This window comes from Sus scrofa, chromosome 13, assembly GCF_000003025.6.
Source record: "Sus scrofa isolate TJ Tabasco breed Duroc chromosome 13, Sscrofa11.1, whole genome shotgun sequence".
Taxonomy (NCBI): Eukaryota; Metazoa; Chordata; class Mammalia; order Artiodactyla; family Suidae; genus Sus; species Sus scrofa.
Genome location: NC_010455.5, coordinates 135,120,827 through 135,143,901, shown reverse-complemented (window position 1 = coordinate 135,143,901; position 23,075 = coordinate 135,120,827). Strand labels below are relative to the sequence as shown.

The 23,075-nt window shown below is 46.6% G+C and overlaps 1 protein-coding gene across 2 annotated transcripts in view; it reads right to left on the bottom strand.

The window, feature by feature from the left end:
- The window catches only part of SLC12A8 (solute carrier family 12 member 8), a 143,402-nt gene that overhangs the window by 105,223 nt on the left and 15,104 nt on the right, over positions 1-23,075 (bottom strand). For both annotated transcript variants that reach the window (XM_021070218.1, XM_021070217.1), the window contains exons 3-5: positions 18,120-18,266; positions 13,267-13,458; positions 4,386-4,617 (exon numbers count right to left, since the gene is read on the bottom strand). In XM_021070218.1, coding sequence (XP_020925877.1) covers positions 4,386-4,617; positions 13,267-13,458; positions 18,120-18,266 — 571 coding nt within the window. The remainder of the gene's footprint in view (positions 1-4,385; positions 4,618-13,266; positions 13,459-18,119; positions 18,267-23,075) is intronic.

Here is a 23,075-nt window from a genome sequence, read left to right as displayed (position 1 = left end):
CACTGCAGCACTATTCACAATATCCAAGACATGGAAACAACCCAAATGTCCACTGACAGATGATTAGAGTAAGAAGATGGGTTGTATATACACAATGGAATATTACTCAGCCATAAAAAGAACAAAATAATGCCATTTGCAGCAACATGGATGCAACTAGAGACTCTCATACTAAGTGAAGTAATTCAGAAAGAGAAAAACAAATACCATATGATATCACTTATATCTAGAATCTAATATACAGTACAAATAAACCTTTCCACAGAAAAGAAAATCATGGACTTGGAAAACAAGACTTCTGGTTGCCAAGGGGGAGGGGGAAGGAGTGGGATGGACCGAGAATCCGGGGTTCATAGATGCAAACTACTGCCTTTGGAATGGATAAGCAAGGAGATCCTGCTGTACAGCACAGGGAACTATATCCAATCACTTACGATGGAGCATGATAATGTGAGAAAAAAGAATGTATACATGTATATGTGACTGGGTCACCTTGCTGTACAGTAGAAAACTGACAGAACACTGTAAACCATCCATGTGGAAAAAATAGAAATCATTAAAAAATTTTTTAAAAACTGAAAAAAAAGAAAAATAAATAGAGTAAAATGCTTTAAAAAAAAACAATTTTAAAAATGGGCAAAAGACACCTAATCAGAGATGATATACAGATGTCAAATATGTATATGAAAACATGCTCAATATCATGTCTTAGGGAACTGCAAATGAAAACAGCAATGAGCTATCACTAGGCCCCTATCAGAATGGCTAAAATCCAAGAAACTAACACCACCAAATGCTGACAAGGGTAGAGCGGCAAGAACCCTCATATATTGCTAGTGGGAATGCAATATGTACAGCTACTTTGGAAGACAGTTTGGTAATTTCTTACGAAGGTAAACAGAGCCTTATCATATGTCCCCCAATCATGCTCCTAAGAATTTATTCAAACAGGTTAAAAAGTTCTGTCTTCACAAAAACTCCCACACACAAATGTTTACGGAAGTCTTATTCATAATTGCCAAAAGCTGGAAGCAACAAAAACACCCTTAGGTGAAGGGACCAAAACCAAAAACCCAAGCCAAAAAACTGTAGTATAACTTACACAGTGGAATCTTATTCAATAATAGGAAGATATGAGCCATTACAGCACAAAAAGACATGGAGAAACCTTGAATGCACAATGTTAGCGAATGAAGAAGCCAGGCTAAAAAGTCTGCATATTGCATGATTTCAACTATATGACATTCTGAGAAAGGCAAAAGTACAGAGGCAGTGAAAAGATCAGGGGTTGCCAGGAGAGCCGGAGTAGGGGTGGGGAGGGGCATGAAATAAGTGGAGCAGAGGAATCTTTAAGACATTAAAACTACTCTGTAGGATACGGTCATGATAGATGTATATCATTAAATATTTGTCAAAACCCACAGAACTGTACAACAGAAAGGATGAATCCTCATCTAAGCCATGGATGTCAGTTAATAATAATGTGTCACTATTAGTTCATCAGTTATAATGTTAACAGGGGAAATTAGGAGGTCCCATCATGGCTCAGTGGTTAATGAACCTGACTAGCATCCATGAAGTTTTGGGGTTTTCGATCCCTGGCCTCTCTCAGTGAGTTAAGGATCCGGCGTTGCTGTGAGCTGTGGTGTAGGCCCATAGCTGCAGCTCCAACTGGACCCCTAGCCTGGGAACTTCCATATGGTACATGTGCAGCCCTAAAAAAAAATAAAAAATTTAAAAATTTAAAAAAAAAAGATCAATAAAAAAGAGGGGGGAGAAATTGGCAGGGAAAGGAGACAGGAAGACTATGGGGACTTCTGCACTATGTGCTAATTTTCTCTTAACTTAAAACTATTCTGAAAACTAAAGTCTATTAATTTTTTTTAAGCTGCACTAAGCAATTAAAGGAAAAGCAGAAATCAGATAATAGAGCCCCCCATAATCTCAGCAAAAAGATGACCATTTGGGCTTATTTCCTTCCAGTCTCTCTTCCAGTTTTTTTTTTTTTTTTTTTTTTTAATATCTATTTGTATGTCACTTTGCTAAAGCACTGAAACCATTCTGCTAAATCCATTCTGAAGGTCTATGGTCTAGTTTCAGTTTGGATTTTTAACTGCAAAGAAAGTAGCCCATATAAAACACCAGTGATACCAAAAACAGATTTTAGAGGGGCTGGTTGCTATGGAAATGATTGAAAATAAATGTCATTTCACACTACACCCTGGTAATGTACTGACCAGAAGGAAAGAGAAATATTTGGAGTAAGTCAGAAAGTAGCCAAGAAAACTTCTAATTGAGAAGGCAAATACAGCAGCCTACTGAGGTTTCAAAGGAGCCAGTGCATCACCCTGCAAGTTAACTAATTATGCTCTTTCGGCAACTATGTCGATGGGGGAAAGGACCCAGAACAGAGGCCCAGAGGCTCGAGTGTACTCTCTGACTCCCTCACTGACAGCTGGATGGCCAAAGAGCCAGCAGGTCTCTCTCAGGATGTGGGCTGTCTCTGTAGCGTGGTGCAAAGCCAGGAAAAAAAAATCACTCCTTCCCTCCAATGGAGAGACTCCAAATGTTCAGCTAGCTGCAAGGCCCAGGTTTGGAGGGATCAGTTTGGACAGAGAATTGGCCCTCAGCACTGCAGTGGGCCCTGGGGGTTAACACTTTAGATGCTGGATTATGGGGCCGCCCGGAGGTTCTGGGGAACAGACCAGGATGCCAGAGGGTAGGGGCCACTCAGGGAGCAGGGAGTGACTATTCTCCCCACAAAAGCATTTTCATATATGAAAAAGTAACGTGTGTGTACCAACTGATGTCTGACCTTCCCACAACCAACAATTTTATGAAAGACGAGACTTTTTAGAACACACACCAGGGGCAGCTTTGAAGAGGGAAAGCAGAGCTGCTATCATAGAAAGGGGTAGTGTTCCCGCCTCCAGGAACAGCTCAGCTTTATAGTCAAATAGATCCAGTCTCATACCCAGCTCTGCCATGCATTACTACAAATTATATAATCCCACAGTCCTTGTCCTAACTGTTCCACCCCCATGAGGTTATGATAAAGTATGAGATAAGCCACATGAGGTGCTAAGCAAAATGCCTGGCACAAAAGCGCTCACCCAGTACAAGTGCTGGCTGTTGCCACCAGCCACCCTTAGAGGCAGTTGGTCTGTGCTCCTGATCTCTTTTCTTTCTCTTTGTTAACCCAGCTTGTGGCCCTATCTCCCCTTGCCTGTCCACAGTCCTATGTAGATGCCTAGTCACTGTTGCCATAAAAAGATGAAGTCCCCAAAGGGTGAAATATCAGGCACTTCACTTTTTCCTACAGCATCCCAGCTATAGCTCTGTGCTCTGGAGAGAAAAAAAAAAGGCTTCTGATGCCAAACCATCCCAAATCACAAAGCTACAAAGTTACCGAAGTTATGGGTACTTTGGGTAATAGTGTCTCACTCAAAGAACAGGTTTAGGATTAGGCTTGCCAGGCATCCTCAAGGCTGAGGAAAACCCAGGGTTAAAGTAAGCAGTGATCGATTGATCGATGACAATATGAAATGGTGCAATGGCTGTTTCTTTTTCTTTTTTCCTTTTTTTTTTTTTTTTTTGTCTTTTTAGAGCTGCTTTCATGGCACATGGAGATATGGAGGTCCCCAGGCTAGGGGTCTAATCAGAGCTGCAGCTGCCAGCCACAGCCACAGCAACCCGGGATCCAAGCCACATCCATGACCTACACCACAGCTCATGGCAACGCTGGGTCCTTAACCCACTGAGCAAGGTCAGGGATCAAACCTGCATCCTCATGTATCCCAGTCAGATTCGTTTCTGCTGAGCCAAGATGGGAACTCCTATTTTCTTTCTTTAAGCTAAGTTAGTGGGTTCTTATTTTTGTTTTGAAATAAAATTAATATTGAAAACTCTAGATAATCAAACACATATCTGTTCCCATCCCCCAGAAATGATAATTGTTAACGTCCATTATATTTGCAGCAAGCCCCTTTTAAAAAAGAATTAGAATATGACAGATAAAATTAAAGCCTATTTCCTTCCCTGTTCCCAATCTATTTCTTGCCCACTCTCCCAATCACTGTCATGAATTATTCTTTGTTTAATCCAGTTCTACTTTACTCTTCGCTTTATCTAAATTTTCTTATTTATTAAAAACCAGAAGGCAAATAAAAAGAAACATGGGAAATGTGCCTAGGGAAGAGGGGTGTGAAGAGGGGTCTTCTGGCCTCTGAAGCTGCATCAAGACACACCGCCTCACCTGCTCCGAAAACAGCACACACTCAATACAGGTAATGGCTACTGGGGTTAACCTGCAAATTCAGACCTACAAATATCTTGAAAGCAGTGCAGACCCCCTAAGGCCATCTAGGGAACTCCAAAAGGCTTACCTGGATCCAGGTGTGTGAAAGAGCCCACCACAAAGTCCAGTGTGGACACGGCCAGCAGGAGCAGCAGCAGCAGCTGGAGGCGGATGATCCATTTGACACCTGCTAGGTTAATCCCCAGCAAGGCCAGAAGCACCGCTACCGAAATTCCTCGCACAGCCCAGATATTCCTGAGGCCCAGCAGATCTGAGATGGACTCGGCAAAGCCGGTGATGTACATGGCACCTGCAACACACTAACAGGCGATTCGAGGTAGGAAGAGTCAGTGAGAGAAAAGAGCAGCCAGGCTGCCTGGCATGGAGGACCCTGCTCTCCTCTCGGAATTCCACTCCTGGGAACCAGCATGGGGGGTGATCGAGCCTTCACTGCCCAGGAACCCTGCGCATGGGACCCCCTTGCTTCTCACCTACACCTCTCCCACCATCCAGAGAGGAGAATGATTGTCAGTGGTAATGAAGATGAAAGATTATGGGAGGAAGAATATGGGACTCTGGGCCAAAGACACCTTTAGACTCCTCTGTGCAGAGCTAAATAGAGAGCACAAGGCAGGGGCCCCCATCTCACAGCCTTAGGAGGACACGGACGCAACCCCGGTTTTTCCTCTATGTCTTTGTATGTCACTATTATATTTTAAATTACCTAAAACTTATAAATAAGAAAAAAAAAGTGTGCAGCCCATCTTGTCACTGTCACATGGAAAAAATGCCACCCAAGGAATATCTAGATGAATGTACTTAGTTCTACCTGCTGTTTACTATTGGTTACATGTATTAAATACCCTGGACTTTGTGAAGTTACATGTTAACAGATTTTTTTTTTCCAACAGAAATACACAGAGATTCTGCTGATGGAACAGATAACCCAAAAGATTGGGGTTTGTCATCGTGGAGGACATTACCAGTTTTGATTCTAACCTAGCAATCTATCCTTATATTTATTTATGAAATTAGGAATTTATGGATTTGATCTGTATCCACCCTGGCCATACCTTGCTTCTCAACTTTAACGTCTCACTGGCTCCTCCCCTAATTAATGAGTTACATAAAATCATTGGCACATGTTTATTTTATATTTGCTGAGAATCATGATATTACCTCTTAAAAATATTTGAAGCACAATCTCAAATAAATATGTGGAAACGAGGAGTTCCCGCTGTGGCACAGTGGGTAAAGAACCTGACTGCAAAGGCTCGGGTTGTTGCAGAGATGCAGGTTCCATCCCCAGCCTGGCATAGTGGGTTAAAGGATCTGGTGTTATGGCTTGGATTCAATCCCTGGCCCAGGTACTTCCACAGGGTGTGGGTGCAGCCATGAAATTTAAATAATAAAAAAGAAAGAAAGAAAATAACACCCACTTCACTTTCCAGAGTTCCTCAGCCCCCTTCTCCTATCAGGTGCATTCCTTTATGCTCCCCCAGTGCCAGCAGCCTGTCATCTCTGTCTTGCTACACATGCTGTCCTCTCAGGAAACAATTCTACTCAGGCCTCAGGCAAGTTCCTCCCTTTCCATGAAGCCTTTCCTCATCCCCCTTTCCTAAATAAATACTATGCCTACTGCTGCTACCACGCAATTAATTATCTGGATCCATAATCTATTAATTATTTAATGCATATAAGTTTGCCCCTACCACCACCAACAATGAAAATATCTTTAAAAAAATGTATGGGAGTTCCCATTGTGGTGCAGCGGAAACGAATCCAACTAGGAACCATGAGGTTGAGGGTTCAACCCCTGGCCTCGATCAGTGAGTCAGGGATCCAGCGTTGCCGTGAGCTGTGATGTAGGTCACAGACACGGCTAGGATCCCACGTTGCTGGGGTGGTGGCATAGGCCAGTAGCTGTAGTTTCGGTTTGATCCCTAGCCTGGGAACCTCCATGTGCAGCAGTTTCGGTCCTAAAAAGCAAAAAGAAAGCAAAAAAAAAATTATGCTGATTGCACCTCTCAAAATCCCCTGCATTTGCTAACTATGTTGCAAGCAATCTATAAATACTTTCTGATGTGTTGACTATGAGAAGTGCTCTGGGAAGCAGACACCATTAAGTTTCAGCCCTTGCATGTAAAGACAAGAAGGCCAATACGATTTGTGTATTTGAGGGGCTCAAGAGGGAGGCTCTGTTCTTCACTGAGATTGGCTCACTGTCAGCTAGACATAGCATCATCATCAGTGATCCCCAGATTTAAGCAGGCATGTCTGTCTGCATTTGGATAAAGGCAGATGCCCAATAAATGTTGAGGAAAGACAATCAGGAGAGAGAGCAAAAGAGAGAACTCTACATTTTCCTGCATTCACCTCAGAATTCAAACTTACTCTTGACAAAATGCCAAGCATGTGATGGTGACAATGATGCTATTTCCTCTGCTATATGACCAGATCAACAGGACTCTTCATGGTCCGATCTATCAGCATCTCAAAAACAAATGTTAAAAATGTAGTCATGATGATTGTGTGTATAGACATCCCTCCTTGGGTGCTGGATGTCTGTCGCATGCAGAGGCTAGGCCAGAACTTGAATGGGACACTCCGCACCTGGAGTTTCCAAACCACTTATTTCTTTCTCTAGCTACAGAACAGAATTTGCTTGCGTGAAGTGGGACCAGCACTAAGGACAGCCTATTGTTTCTAGTAACCCCAGTAGTGCCCCTCTCTCAGGTTTGTATCTAAAATCACTTTTAGCCCAAAGATGCCTGTACCAGAAAAAAAGGAAAAGCTCTGGAGGCGGCAGGACAAAGCACAGCGGTTGTGAGCTCAGCCTGTGGCAACCAGACTCCTGAAGGCCACATGCTGTGTTCCCGGTCTTAGCTGTGTGACTTGGGAAAGTGTTCTAACCTTTCTGTGCTTCATGCCTTCATCTGTGAAACACAGGTAAGAGTCGTTCTTCCTTCAAAAGATTATCGCGAGGATTAAAGGATATCGTTCGTGTTAAGGCCTAGAACAATGCCTGGCTCACAGAGTCGTAGAAATAATAGTTATTGGCAGTATCATTACTACCTTGCTAGGATTAGCTACCGAAGAAAAGGAAATGGTAGTTACCCATGAATTTCACAAAACCCTTGGTTAATGTAAGTAGATGATGGTGATGTCACTAGAAATGTGCAACATCAGTTGTAAGCGAGGGTCACTGAAACCCAAGAGACTTACTTTGAGGGAAAATAGTAGCAGCCCCAAACTATACCACTTTCTCAAAATCAAAGGACTTGGGGGTGAGAGGGAAGGGGAAAAAAAGAAGAAGAAGAAGAAGGAAGGGTAATTGTAGAACACGGGGAAGTAAAAGCATCATAGAGATTTCATGTTTCGTAGTTAGAGGAGCTAATAAGTAATGTTTTTATCTGAGAAGTATAGAAAAAGTTTAATTATGGCTTCTAAAAGTAGGCAATGACTACTCACACAATGAAAAGCACAGCAGAACTTCCAAAGCAATTAGAGGGAAAATTTTTTAAAAAGAAATAAATTTGAGCTGTGTGGGCAAAACAAGAAGAAATTTTTTAAATTTCAAATTAGCTAGAAAGTAATAAAAGGGATTTATTCTGAAACTTGAGAAGTACACTAATCCTGTATTCAGAAGGGGGGAGGAGTATAATCCTAAATGCTTTTATTAGTTTAAAAAAGGAGACAAATGCATGAACAAAGTATTAAAGTGATTTTTAAAATCAACAGAAATAAAAAGACAGTAGGAAGTATTTAATAAGAGGATATATGAAATTAATGAAATAAAAGAAAAAACAAAAGAAAGGATAGAGAGAATAGCTGACTTTTTTTTTTAAGGCTTCACCCATGGCATATGGAAGTTCCCAGGACAGGAACTGAATGAATCCAAGCTACAGCTATGACCCACACCACAGCTGCGGCAATGTCAGATCCTTTAACTCACTGTGCCAGGCTGGGAATCGAACCCATGTCGCTGCAGTGACCCAAGCTGCTGCAGTCAGATTCTTAACCCAGTGTGTCACCACAGGTACTCCTCAAAACTGATTTTTTTTTAAGTTCATAAAAATACATAAACACCTGGCAGCCTGATTAAGAAGAAAAGGGAAAATATAAAAAAGACAGAGTTTTAGGAATGAGAAAAGGAATAAAACTACTCTTTCATAAGAGAGTAAAAGAATGAATAGAGAATGAATGTGCCATAAATTATGCACATCCACATTACACAATACTAAGCAACTATGTAAAAAGCATGGGTTCAGAGCGTTGACCTAGCAGAACGTCTATGACTTATTGCTCAGTGAGAAATACAAGCCGTGGAATAGAGTATGAAATTTGTCCCCATTTCAGTAAAAACAAGTGGCTCCTTCAAAAATCCATACATGCATGTAGATGAGCACAGGGGGAGGTGCAGATGGGGACAATGAGTGCTCACACTGGTCACCAAAGGAGGGACGGAAACCACCGTTGTCTTTACATCATCTCTGATAAGCTAACTGGTTATAAGGAACATCATTTTGTAATTTTAAAGGAATTTTGTATAAGAAAATAAAAACAAACATATTGAGAGTACTATTCTGTTTATGCGAGAACTGCATCTGGGTACACAGAGCACAGTGTGTCTGGGATGCAAGGCTCCCCTCGGCCAGCTCCCCTGGGAGAAGTTTGGACCAGAGGGGTCGCCAGCCCTTCACCACAGCAATCCAGCCACCCTGGACCTGGGCCACCTTCCAACCATGCAGCTCCTCTTCACTGGAAAACATCCCTTTCAATTTATTTAATATATAAACCTATCCGGAATGTATTAAATTTTTGGACATATTTATCTCCTCTTAAAGTTGATAATCACGGGCTTTCTTTTTCTCTTTTGTCCTCTGTGGAGAATTTCTAACCCGCTGGCACAGGAAGCAGGGGGTGTCACTTGCCATATTTTCAGGGGGTAACACCTCCTTTCCAAGGCATTCAGGGTTTTTTTTTGTGGGGTGTTTTTTGTTTTTTTGGGTTTTTTTTTTGTTTTTTTGGGGTTTTTTTGGTGTTTTTAGGGCCACACCTGCAGCACATGGAAGTTCCCAGGCTAGGAGTTGAATCAGAGCCACAGTTGCCAGCCTACACCACAGCACAGCAACACAGGATTCAAGCAGAATCGGTGACCTACACACAGCTCAGTGGCAACGCCGGATCCTTAACCCACTAAGTGAAGCCAGGGATGGAACCCACATCCTCAAGGATACCACTAGGGTTCGTTACCGCTGTGCCGTAACTCCACATTTGGTTTTTAAAACGGCACTTTCACAATCATAGGCATGTTTCTTCCCACCTTTGGATACCTACCTAGAAAACCAGAGCTGCGCCTCCGCACCCCTCCCCTTCTCGCACTAAATCCCCATAGTGAGAGTCGGCTGACTGTATGTCCTGCATATGTGTTCCCTCCCATAATGCAAACCCCAGGCCTATGTCGGGTCTGTGAAAATTTTCCAGACCGGCACTGTTTTTACAGAATCTAGCAAAGAGCAGGTAAGCCATGAATGAATGCTTTTAGACAGGACACATCAGGCTGAAGCTGGATCTTCTGGGATTATGAAGCTTATCTCCAGGATAAGCAGCCCCAAAAGAAACCCTCATGTGAGTGGGGCAGGAGGGAGGAAGGGCACCAGCTCATCTCCCCTCACTGGCAAGGGGTCTGGCTCCACACAACAGGCCTGGCACCAACGCCCCAGAGAAATAAGTGGGGGAGTTCCCGTCGTGGCGCAGTGGTTAACGAATCCGACTAGGAACCATGAGGTTGCGGGTTTGGTCCCTGCCCTTGCTCAGTGGGTTAACGATCCGGCGTTGCCATGAGCTGTGGTGTAGGCTGCAGACGTGGCTCGGATCCCGCGTTGCTGTGGCTCTGGCGTAGGCCGGTGGCTACAGCTCCGATTGGACCCCTAGCCTGGGAACCTCCATATGCCGCGGGAGCGGCCCAAGAAATGGCAACAACAACAACAACAACAACAACAAAAGACAAAAAAAAAAAAAAAAAAGAAAAGAAATAAGTGGGGAGGTATCTGGAGAAGGAGGCAAGGCAATGGAAAGACTTAGTGAGCTTTAAAAGTCATTATTTTAAGTATCTCCATCTTCTAAGTGCTGATGCTCTATGGCAAGGGCCATAAACTTTGGCCCTCTGGCCAAATCCTGCTGCTGCCTGTTTGGGGAATAAGGTGTGACTGGCACACAGCCACACCCATTTCTTCATACCATATGGCTGCTTTCCCACCTCCGTGACAGAGCTGAGTCATGACAGAGACGCAGGGCACTCTCACAAAAAAACTGAAATATTTACTATCTGGCCCTTTACAGAAGAAGTTCACTGACTCTGCTCCAGGGCAAAACAGGCCATCTCCTCTGGCAATTACTAAAAACAAATGAATGCAGAAGTTCCCACTGTGGCTCAGTGGTAACGAACCTGACTAGTATCCATGAGGATGCAAGTTCGATCCCTGGCCTTACTCAGTGGGTTAAGGATCTGGCATTGCTGTGGGCTGTGGTGTAGGTTGCAGATGCAGCTTGGATCTGGCATTGCTGTGCCTGTAGTATAGGCAGGCGGCTGCAGCTCTGATTCAACTTCTAGCCTGGGAACTTTCATATGCCCCAGATGCGGCCATAAAAAGACAAAAAAAAAAAAAAAAGAGTGCATATGTGCCCTGGGATGAGGGGATTAGGGGTTAATAAGAACCAGGAATAAACCCTCCATACTCTGGAAGAAGAAAGACCACAAATCAATGACCTAAACTTCCACCTGAAGAAACCAGGAAAAAAAAAAAAAAAAAAAGAGTGAACTAAACATAAAGCAAGCAGAAAGAAGGAAGTAATAGAGACTGGAGCAGAAATAAATGAAGCAGACGTCAGAAAAACGATAGAGAAAATCAACAAAACCAGAAAATGCTTCTTTGCAGACAAACCTTTAACTAGACTGACCAAGAAACAGAGAGAAGGCTCGAATGATTAAAATCAGGAAGGCAAAGGAGGACAATCTTAGAAAAACAAAAAAGATTATAAGGGAATCTATGAATGATTATGCACCAAAACATTAGATAACTTAAATAAAATGGACAAATTCCTAGAAAGATGCAAACTATCAAAACTGACTCAAGAAGAAGTAGAGAACAGGAATACGGCTATACAGGTAAAGCAATTGAATTACTTATTTTAAAACTTCTTACAAAGAAAAGCCTAGGACGAGATGGTTTCACCACCAAATTCCACCAAATGTTTAAAGAAGAATTAACACCAGTCCTTCACCAACTCTTCCCAAAAAGAAAAGAGAACGCCTCCCAACTCCTCCTGTGTTTGAGGTGAGGCCCTTTGAGGACATGATCATGACCTCAACACTAGACAAAGACAGCACAAGAAAACTATAGATCAATACCCCTCACAATGTATGAGCAAAAATCCTCAACGAAATAGTAGCAAACTGAAGCTGGCAGCACCAGATCAAAAGGATTATGCAGCAGCCTCACCCTGATCAGAGAGCCCAGCCCAGGTCAGCTGCAGAAGAAGCAGCGGCAAAGCAAGCACACTGACCGAAGGGGCATCTGTGTTTCTGGCTGGGGCCCAAACAGACAGAGAGCAAAGCAAGCAAAGCTGTCAAGCTGGTGGCTTCTTAGGCAGTGGCTGCCCAAGCTCAGAAAACGTCTTCTTTTTGAGCATTTTGCCTCAAGTCAACTGTCATACAGGAGGCTTCCTCTCTTGTGCTTGGGTTGGCGGTGGGTGGGGTGGGGGAGTTCCACCTGCGCTAGTCCCCTGTCTGTAGCGTCTGTTTCAGGGGGTGAGCTTGTCGTCTACTGAGGGAGCGGGGCAAGTGAGAACTGCCGTTTGTCCATCTTGCAATCTGCTTGGCTATAAAATGGCAGAGAAGTAGAAAATCAATATACAAATCCCCAGGGTAACAAAGTAAACGGACTATTGATTACTCAGCTTCCCAACTACCATGCCTTAAGATCTTTCTCCATAAAGGAAAGTGGCTTTTAAGAGTACAATGACCATGTGTCTGCCTTCGATGCATCTGTCCTACACATGCATGCACACATGTGCACACACACACACACACACACACACACACACACACACACACAGCTTTGTGCTGTTGGAGAATGAGATTTATTTTTGCTAAAATAACTTGCCCCTGCTGCTTAGAAATAAGAGAAAGAGAAGCAATGCTTTCTTTGAGGAGTCTCTTGTACTCTTACTTAAACAGAGTCTTTGCTTTAAACTGTTTTTTCAGCCACCCACCACCCTTTGCACCATCATTAAAGCCTTTTTCGGTCCAAGGAGTGCTTACAAAGAGTGGTTTCTTAATGTCTGCACTTGTTTCCTCAGCGCCAGGTCACCATCCCTGGTTTTAGCTAAACATGCCCCAGTATTTCTCCCCACTCAGTGGCCTCCTGAGGGCCCCCGTCCTCCCTGTGGGGCAGCCTCCTCATTAGTATTCTCCTTCCCAGACAGAGCATCCACACACGGGCTTTCAGCCTCCCTGTGAAGACCGGCAAGCTATCAATGAGCCCAGAGTGCCAGTTCATGTGGGTGCTGCCTGATTCTAGGGAAGTCCTTGGCACAGGCAAAATGTCCCCTTGTCAACGTAAAAGTGCGCCTGGGACCAGGCCACCCAGAGCTGCCCCCAGGACTCTGGCCACTGCTGGGCACGCTCTTCCCTAGAACGGGCTGCAGGGATGGTGGCAACCCAGGTCCTGCTTTCTGGGGGAATCAGGACTCCAGAGGCACAGGGAGTGGAGAAGCAGCAGCCCTGGACTAAGAGTCAGGGCCCTAAATGGTGGGCTTGGCTCTGCTCTGAGATCCCCCCCAGGACTCCAGATGGCCCATCTATAAAATTCGGGCAACTGCCCACCTGCAAAGGGAAACGTGGATGAGAGGAAGGTGAAGACCGCAAGGCAAGGGAAGTGAATCCCACTGGCTGGTGGCCTCACCTGTCCAAACACGTACAGCAGCCCGATGGTGCCTCCCGTCTGGCCGCCAAGGACTGAGGCGATCATGGAGTAGACGCCGCCGCTGCCCACGCCACAGTGCTCCCCAACCCCGATGCCAGACAGCACAGTGACCAGGGCCACCAGGGCAACGAAGGACACCAGAAACATGCCCATGAGCATGCCTGTGTTTCCCTGCAGCGGAACAGCAAGGAGCCAGGTCAAGGTTAGGGCACGGAGGGAGCACTGACCACCTTCCCCACACCCCTGGGGCTGGACCCACAGGAAAAGGACAAAGGCCGTGCCCGCAGGAGTAAGACCTGGAAGCAATTCCAAATGAACGCGAGGTCCCTGCAGCAAATTCTTCCAGACTCCCCGGCACTGACAATGTAAAGTCAAAGCTACCTCACACCCTCAGGAGGCCCCTCCTGGCAAGGCCCCTCCTGGCAAGGCCCCTCCTGGCAAGGCCCCTTGCCCCCACCCCAGTCCCCCTCCTCCCTCTGCCGACAACTGCCCCCTCTACCCCCACGACCACAGACACACTCTGTGCTGCAGCGTGAAGTCCTGTGCTCCCTCGCCCGCACCCTCCCACCCACGGGGATCCCCCACCTGGAATCCCTTTCCGCCCCAGCCCTTCCTCACCAGGTTCACTCCAGTGCCTCCTTTAAGACGGGGTTCAGAGTTTCCTCCTCCAGGAAGCTGTCCCCGTAACCCTGCCTGTTCCCACAGTACCCAGGGCTCAGGACTTACCACAGCACCTTATCACACTGAGTTTATTTCCAAGCCCATATTTACCTCTGGACCCTGGGCTCCAGAGACCCAAATTAGGTTTTATTCAATTATTTATTTTGCTGATGTTATATTTTAAATGAACTTATACAATTACTATTTTCTTTCTTTGTTCATGCTTTTAAACTGCCTGTGTGGGATAATTTTTTAAAGTTTTTACCAATCATTAAGTTTTCATACCAAAACTGCCACTTTAATGTTTTTCAAATTATAAGGAGTTCCCATTGTGGCTCAGTGGGTTAAGAACCCATTAGAGTGTCTGGGAGGATGCAGGTTGGATCCCTGACCTCGCTCCGTGGGTTAAGGATCCGGCATTGCCATGAGCTGCCACATAGGTCAAAGACCTGGCTCGGATCCAGCGCTGCTGTGGCTGTGGGGTAGGCTGGCAGCTGTACCTCTGATTCAATCCCTGGCCTGGGAACTTCCATATGCTGCAGGTGTGGCCCTTAAACAAAACAAAGCAAAAACTATAACTTGCTGTGAAATTATTCTTTAGATTTCCTATTTTCTATTTAAAACGATTTGGGCATGACCTCTACTTGTTTTCATTGAATATCATCCCCTAGAAGTCCTACCTTATCTTTGGCATTTCACATTTTCCTTTATTTCCATGTTCAAATATGACCTTTCAGGCAACACTCATGTCAGAACTGAAAAGGAGAGGTCATAGGGCCAAAGGATGTGTTTGTGCTAGGCGGCCTTGAAGATGCTGCCAGTGGCCCCCACCTCCTTGTGTAATTGCCACCCCTTGCGTGAGGGCTGGATGGAGTGACTCACTCTTGATGAGTAGAACCCCACACAAGTGTCAGGGTGAAGACATGAGAACATGGGGGCAGTCACCTTGGGCACTTGCTCCCTTACTCTCTTCTCTCAGGTTGCTGGCCCTGGGGGGAGGCCAGCTGCAGGTGCCCAGGTAACCCCATGAAGAGGCCCACATGATAAGGCCTGACGACAACATCACAAGTGATCTTGGAAGCAGATCCTCTGCCAGTAGGGCCTTTACATGAGATTGCAGTCCTGACTGACAGCTCAGCTGCTACCCTATGAGAAATCCTGAGCCAGAGGCACCCAGCTAAGCTGCACTGGATCCCTGAGCCACAGTAACTACAAGATAATACATATTTGCCGCTTTGAGCTGATAAGTATTGGGGTAAATTGTTATGCAGCAATAAATTCCTAGTGGAATTTGTACTTCACTTTGGGATGGGACTGATACTCCTACATAGCCATTTCTAAAAAAAAAAAAGAAAAAAAAAATCACACCCAGCAGGGTTAAGAGGTGGCCTTAAGATTTAAGAGTCAAAATAAAGAGAGCTTACCCCTCTATCCTTCTACTGCTCCATAAGCATCCCCAGGATGCAGCAGCGCCCAGGTCCAGGCTGTCACTGCCAGGCCTTCCCTGCCACAGTGGTCAGGTGGCTGGATGCCCATCGGATACTGGCTGGAGAGGTGCTGGGTGGTGAGGTGACTCCCAGGAAGGGGAAAAAAATCAGAGGTGGATGCCAGAAGCCTGAGAATGCCTGCCAGGACGAGGCGTCTGAGCTGGAGGCTTTGTGGTTTTTTAAGTAGGGGCTCTGATAAATTAGGGAAGAGTATGAGAGGTAGGAATTCTCAGCATCCACACCAGAGGGCTTGCTAATCCTGCTCTCAGCTTTTCACACATTAATAAAGAAAACTTTCAGACGCATCCTGGCCATGGCTAAGACTGAACCCTGAGCTAAGAGCCTGGGCATGGAGTAGAGCAAGAGCTTTGGGGAGGTCTGCCCTCACTCAGGTCTCCTGAGAGGGCTCAGAACCCTATGCACCCCACTAAGTGAAGCTGAATCGCCTGGAATTTGCATATGTGATGGTTAATGGTGAGTGCCAACTTGGCTAGGTTATGGTGACCAGCTGTTTAGTCAAACACTAGGCTAGAAGTTGCTGTAAAGGTATTTTTAAGGTGTGATTAACATACACAATCAGTTGACTTTAAGTAAATGAGATTACCCTCCGTAGGTGGGTGGTTCTACTGCAATCAGGTGAAGGCCTTAACAGCAAATACTGAGGGTGAGATTTTCCAAAGAAGAAGGAATTTGGTCTCCGGATGGCAACACAGAATGTATGCATTAGTTTCGAGGTTTTGGACTCAAAAACAAAAAAAAACCCTGAAATAGCCATTCTTATCTGCATCTCACTTGTCAGATTTTGGATTTGCCAGCCCCCATAATCACATGAGCCAATATCTAAACTAAAGACACATACCTCTTTCTACTGCCATGAGAATATGACCATCTCTCAGGTATCCACAGGGATTAATTCCAGGACTGGCTGCAGATACCAAAATCCACAGGTGCTCATGTCCCAGAGTCAGCCCTCCCTATCCGTAGTCCCCCATCCAGGGGGTCAACCAATCACAGTATTTACTGAAAACAAATCTGAGGAAGCGGACTGGGCCTTTCAAACCCACGTTGTTCACAGGTCAACTGTATATTGGTCTGGCACAGAGTTCCTGACACTGTTTCATTTCCTAAGTGATAAGAACACTACGAGCATCTCTTGTTCCAATATCTGGTCTCTGACCCCATCCCTGGCACAGGATTCCTAAAACCCTTGCAAATTCCTAAGTGATAAGAGCATGAGGAACATCTTTTGTTCTAACGAGGCGACTGCGAGTGGGCTCCTGAATGGAGGCTGGTCACCAGGAAGACCAAGTCAGGGTGAGAAGCTTGGAATTTTCACCACCCACCCCTTTCACCTCCACTCACTTCTCTAGAGAGGGGGAGGGGAGAGAAATGGAGTCATTAATGATCATGTGTGATGAAATCACGGTAGAAAATCCCAAACGCAGAGTTCCCATCGTGGCTCAGTAGTTAACGAATCCGACTGGGAACCATGAGGTTGCGGGTTCGATCCCTGCCCTTGCTCAGTGGGTTAAGGATCCGGCGTTGCCGTGAGCTGTGGTGTAGGTTGCAGACACAGCTCAGATCCCGCGTTGCTGTGGCTCTGGTGTAGGCCAGCGGCTACAGCTCCAATTGGACCTCTAGCCTGGGAACCTCCACATGCCACGGGAGCGGCCCTAGAAAAGGTAAAAAAAAAAGACAGAAAAAAAAAAAAAGAAAAGAAAAGAAAGAGAAAATCCCAAACATATGGGGTTTGGAAAGCTTCCAGGTGGTGAGCATATCCACATACTGAGGAGGAGGCGGAGGGTGATGCACCCCAGCTCCGCAGGACAGAGGTGCCTGCTCTTGGGTCCCTCGAGGACCTCACCCTATGTATCTCCATCTGTTCATCTATATCTTTATCATATCCTTTCATAAGCTAGCAAACATTAATAAGCTTTCCCCCGAGATCTGTGAGCTGCTCCAGCAAATTCACCAAATCTGAGGAGGGGTCGTGGGAATCCGATTCACAGCCGATTGGTCAGAAGCAGAGGGGACGCTGTGGACTTGTGACTAGCAGCTGAAGTGGGTGGGGGCAGCCTTATGGGACGGAGCCCTTAACTGGTTGGGTCCGATGCTATCTCCAAGTAGACAGAGTCAGAATGGAGTTTAATTGTAGGACATGCAGCCAGTATCACAGAATTGCTGTGTTGGGGAAAACCACACATCTGGTCACCGGAAGTGTCAGAAGTAAAGTGTTCCATGTGAAAAGAAGGAGAAAGACATGGGAAGAGAACTGTAGGTTTTTACAATTCCCACTCCTTCTCCCTCTCCCCCTCTGGGGCAGCCAATGGGGTGGGGGCCAGCCAAGTTGAAGAACACCGAGGAAACTGGAGAGGGTCAGAGACTGGAGGCAAATTTGCCATCGGTCTGCTCTCTGACCCACCTCTAGTCCCACCTGTGACATGCCCTGACTTCTGCGCTCATGTTTCTGTAGTTAAATCCATGGTGAGGCTTCCACGGGAACCTCTGTCTGGGGCCCATTTAAAAAGCAATGCCAGCTACTCCACGTACTCGATCTTGTTCCATGTTTCTGGAACATCAGTGTTTTAGGAATCTGCTGATTACACTGTGGGATACACAAGGGTGACTGGGCTTTGCATGTCACAGGCTCACAGGAGGCTCCAGGGCCACCAGCCCATCACTCACCACCAGCCAGCCGGTCCTCAAGAAAAGGACAACCCCGAAAATGTTGATCATGCAGGATGTGAACACACCATCCCAGGTCCCGAACAGCACTGGCTCCCACACAAACAGCTGGATCTTCCACCAGGGCTGGGGCTGGGCCAGCGCCTCCTGAAAACAGGGCACACAGAAGTCAGCTCAGCAGCAGTGGGGAGGGCCAGCGAGGGAGAAGAATGAGGAGCTGGGAGACCTCGGTTTCCACACACTTCCGTCTCACTGCGGCTGGCAGGCCTGGGGCACACACACTCCTGTGCCCGGAGTCAGCACAGACTAGCTGTTCAGCAAACCCGATTCCCTTTCCTACACTTGGGTGGGGGGACAGCTTTCCCAGCCTCTTCACAGGCAGGCATGGCCATGTGACTAAGTTCCAGCCACTGGGATGTGGGTGAGCATGGGATTCTGACAGCTCAGACTGTGGTCCTGAGCTCTGGGCGGTGCCATCTTCCCTTTCAATCCTCTAGTCCTGGTGGGACACCAGCTTCCAGCAGTTACTAATCTTTAGGTAACCTCACATTCCTTAGCTTTTTGCTCTTCCGGACCTTCTAACACTTCTGTAATAAATTTTGTGTATTGGGAGTTCCTGTTGTGGCTCAGCAGTAAAGAATCTGACCAGTATCCATGAACACAGGTTCAATCCCTGGCCTTGATCAGTGGGTTAAGGATCCAGCATTTCTGTGAGCTGTGGCATAGGTCACAGATGCGGCTCAGATATCGCATTGCTGTGGTGTAGGCCAGCAGCTGCAGCTATGATTCGACCCCTAGCCTGGGAGCTTCCATATGCCACAGGTGCAGCCATAAAAAGCAAATAAATAAATTCTGTGTATTAAATTCCCTGTTTAAAATACTTAGGGCAGCTTCTGTTTTCCTGAATGGGTGGTGCGGTGACCCCTAAGCACCCTTCCATCCCATACCCCAGGATCCCAAGGCATCATTTGGCAGTTGCCTAGAATCAAAGGCTAACAAGTGGTAAAACACATGGGTTCCTCATTTTTTCAATCCAAAAATAACAAAGGCTCTTACAGAACACTCATACAGAAATGCTTTACTAAAAAAGCTAAACCTTGTAAAAATACAAAAATGATTTTAAAACCCATGCTGTGAACTGCATAGATTTGGGACTTAATCTAAATTCAGACATCACTATTCTTCCAGTGGCCTCAAACCACCTCCGCACTGAGGGATGATTCACCCGGGAGGTGGTGGGGGTGGGAAGGCACCCAGCTAAGACCCACTGTGCACTTAAGCCTAATTGGTGCATGTAGGTGACCCCTAACCTCAGTGAGAAGGCAGCAAAGTCAAGAAACAGGGGAAACCGAAGGTCCAGAGTCAGGGGCAGAGTTCCTGAACAGCTGAGAACAATGGATGTGCCCATTTTCTAGGACCAAGCCCAGAGGCCAATTATACTCGGTCAAAACCAAGAGGGAGGATCCCAGCTTCTCCCCTGTGTCACCCACCCACAGATGAAGAAAGGGCCTCATCAAATTATCAGGGACATCAATGAAGCCACACCAGACAGATGGGTTGGGGGACTCCCTGTCAATTCTTGATGCCAGCTGGAACACCTTTCATGTGTGTATTTCTGTTCATCTGTCTTTCACAAACCACCAAAGGGGAGTCTCCTGAAAGTCAAAAAATGTAAGAACAGTAATTGCGGCTCAGGACAAAGACCGTGCCAACCTATGTTTGTCCTTGAACAAGTGGTACCAAGGGACCTCATGGTAAGATTGTTTTCCAGGATCCTAATCTCAAAACTCAAGACCTGGCCCAATTTCCTGTCCCTGCTTGTGTTCACTTCCTACCATGGCTTGTTTCAGGCCTATTATTTATTAGAAACAGTCATAACAACAACTGTCAGCAACAAAGAGTAATAATTGAGAGAGTGCTTTGAACTTCCACATCACTCCCCTCTTCTGGTGCTCATATCACTGCAGGAGGCAGGCAGGGAGTGGGTCCCCTGTTTACAGCTCAAGGAAAGAGAGCCAGGGGCTGGGGGAAGAGACAGGACTGCCCCAGGGCCACAGGTGGGGCTTGAATTCCCCAGTCCAGACCGTAAAACCTGCACCACAGGTTCCTCGTCCCTTTCTCTCCTAGACCTCTCTCTTCCAGGGTCAGTTTCTAACATCCTAGACTTCGCTTAATTGTGAGTACATCCACTTTACCCTTGAAACTTCTGTTGTGGTTTTAGAAACTTGATTTCTCTTTCATCCCAGCCTTCATATTTCCACTGTAAAAGCTGTTTTATTTATTTATTTATTTACCCAATGGAGTTTGAAAAGCCTTTCGCTCCCTGGATCTCATTGAACTAAATCAGCCTTAAAGGTGCGTTGCAGGTTAATGAGGCAGAAATTTTGGGAGACTCTTCACCCTGAGAATGAAGGTGTAAGTGAAAGTATACGTGTTTGAAATGGGTTTGGTGACTGAGTCATGACAGCTTATTTTGGGATGTTTAGAGGAGTGTGCCCACCTTCTCTTGCCAAGTGCCAAAAGAACACAACTACGTCTTCCCAGGTCCTAATCCTCCAACACTGGCAGGAAGAGCCTAAGTCTGACCCAAGATTGAGGTCCTAATGTTTTTAGAGAGAAAGAGACATAAAGCCAGTGAGAGAGAGAAAAGGAAGAAGAAACAAAAGCACCCAAGAAAGGAAATGCAGACAAGACAGAGGACCCCAGTATAATGCCAGGTGGGTTCTATGGAGACCCCAAGGGACAATTCCTAAGCTCCCTTCACAGACATGCCACCTCCAGGCATTGACACAGAAGCACCAGCCTGGGGTCCTGTGCTCATCACCTCTCCCTCATCCACCCCCACCTACAGGACATCCTCAGGCTTCTACACTGCCCCACAAGTGGCCTTTTGGGAAATACTGACCAGACAGCTCAAGCCAGTCGCCTAGCATAGTAACTATGTGGCGCAGGGCTGGTAGAATCTGACACCAATTCCATTGTGGAGGAGGGGGGTTGTCCTCGACCCGGCGATTCCCGACACCAGCTAGTGTCTTACAATTCAACTCCATTCCAACATCATCTACCCAGAGATGGAGTCAGATCCCACAGTCAAGGCCCCAGCCCTACCAGACAGCCCCATAGATGCCAATCCCAGGGCCAGGCTGTCACCTGTGCCCCTGACCCACAGGCCATTGATTGCAAATTCCCACCACCTCCATCTTGGGTGCAATTCATTTGCTAGAGCGGCTCACAGAACTCAGAGAAATATTTTACTTACTAGGTGACCAGCTTATTATAAAAGGATATACCTCAGAAACCACTAGATGAAAGAGGTGCACCGGGCATGGCTGGGGAAAGGGCCGGGAGCTTCCATGCCCTCTAGCAACAGAGTGCTCTCCCCCCATCTCCACGTGGTCACCAACCCAGAAGCTCTCTTTTAGGTTTTTATGGCAGCTCCATTACATAAGCATGATTGGTTAAATCGCTGGCCATCAGTGATTGATGCCACCTCTAACCCCTTTCTCCTTCCCTAAAAGTTCCAACCCTCTAATCACATGGCTGGTTCCCCAACAACCAGCCTCCTCCTCGGGTGATTCTAAACATCACCTCATTAATATCAACCCAGTTGTGGCTGAAAGGTGTTTGTTATGAATGTCAAGACACCTTATTGGAGTTCCCGTCGTGGCTCAGAGGTTAACAAACCCGACTAGAATCCATGAGGATACAGGTTTGATCCCTGGCCTCGTTCTGTGGGTTAAGAATCTGGCATTGCCGTAGGCTGTGGTGTAGGTCGCAGACGCAGCTCGGATCCTGCGTTGCTGTGGCTCTGGTGTAGGCTGGCAGCTACAGCTCCGATTAGACCCCTAGCCTGGGAACCTCCATAAACCGGGGGTGTGGGCCTAGAAAGACAAAACAAACAAACAAACAAACAAAAACAAAGACACCTTATCACTCTGATCGCTTAGGACAGTCCAAGGGTTTTGGGAGCTCTGTGCCAGGAAAGTGAATGAAAGCCAAATATATATTTATTATAAATCACAGTCTAACAACTGACTCCTCCCCAGCCCTGTTCTCTGTCCTGCCAGCTGTCTCCGCTTCCCTTCAGCACCCGCTCAGAGAGGCTGCGGGCAGAGTCACAGTTCTGCAGCGTAAGCAGACACCCAATAGGACAGAGTATCAGCTCCTCCCGACTCGGGGACCTCACACCTAAGCCCCTCCTTTAGGGAGGGTAAGGAACCCCACCTGGTCTCAGATACAGCCTCCCACCAAGGCCATGCCTCACACTCTCCCTCTGGGCCTCTCCCTCATCATTTCTGTTGCCTGGGGAGGGGGGGGTGGCATAGCTGGGGTGACCAGCGGGGGGCAGTTGGGCCAGTTCAGGGCTCTCTCGTGACAAGTCCCAACTACTGATGACTCTTTTAGAACCTCATTGTCTTTGGATTTGGGCCCCAGTCATCAATTCCAAAATATCAAGAGTCCCATTCAACACTCCATGACACAGACGTAGCAGGCTGCAGGGAAAGGGAGGCAGCAGTAGGATGTGTGCTGTGCCCGATATGGAGTCTGGTGGGACGCAGAGGTCGTGACTAAGAAAGGAAAGAAAGAAAAGTGAGGCGTGAAGCAGTCCCTCGGGAAGGGCACTGCTTTCTATCCTCAAGGGGCAGGTTCCTCTCTCCTGAGGACCCTCAGCTTGGCAGCAACAACTTGACAGGTTCCCGGGCACAGCGACTTGAAGCCTGGCCCCCGGGTGATCGCACTGGAGTCTGCTCATTGCTGGAGCTTTCCTTCCCCACCTCCCAGAACAAGGAGCCAGCCCCCAGTCCCTCCGAGCCCAGGGCTGTGCCCCACAGCGAGGTGTGTTCGTTCAGAGGCAGAAGACTTTCTCCGGTGAGTAGAGAACCCTCACGCTTGGGCAGGGCATCTAGAAAGACAGGGGAATTGCACCTGAACTGTGTCCGGAGTGGGAATCACCTG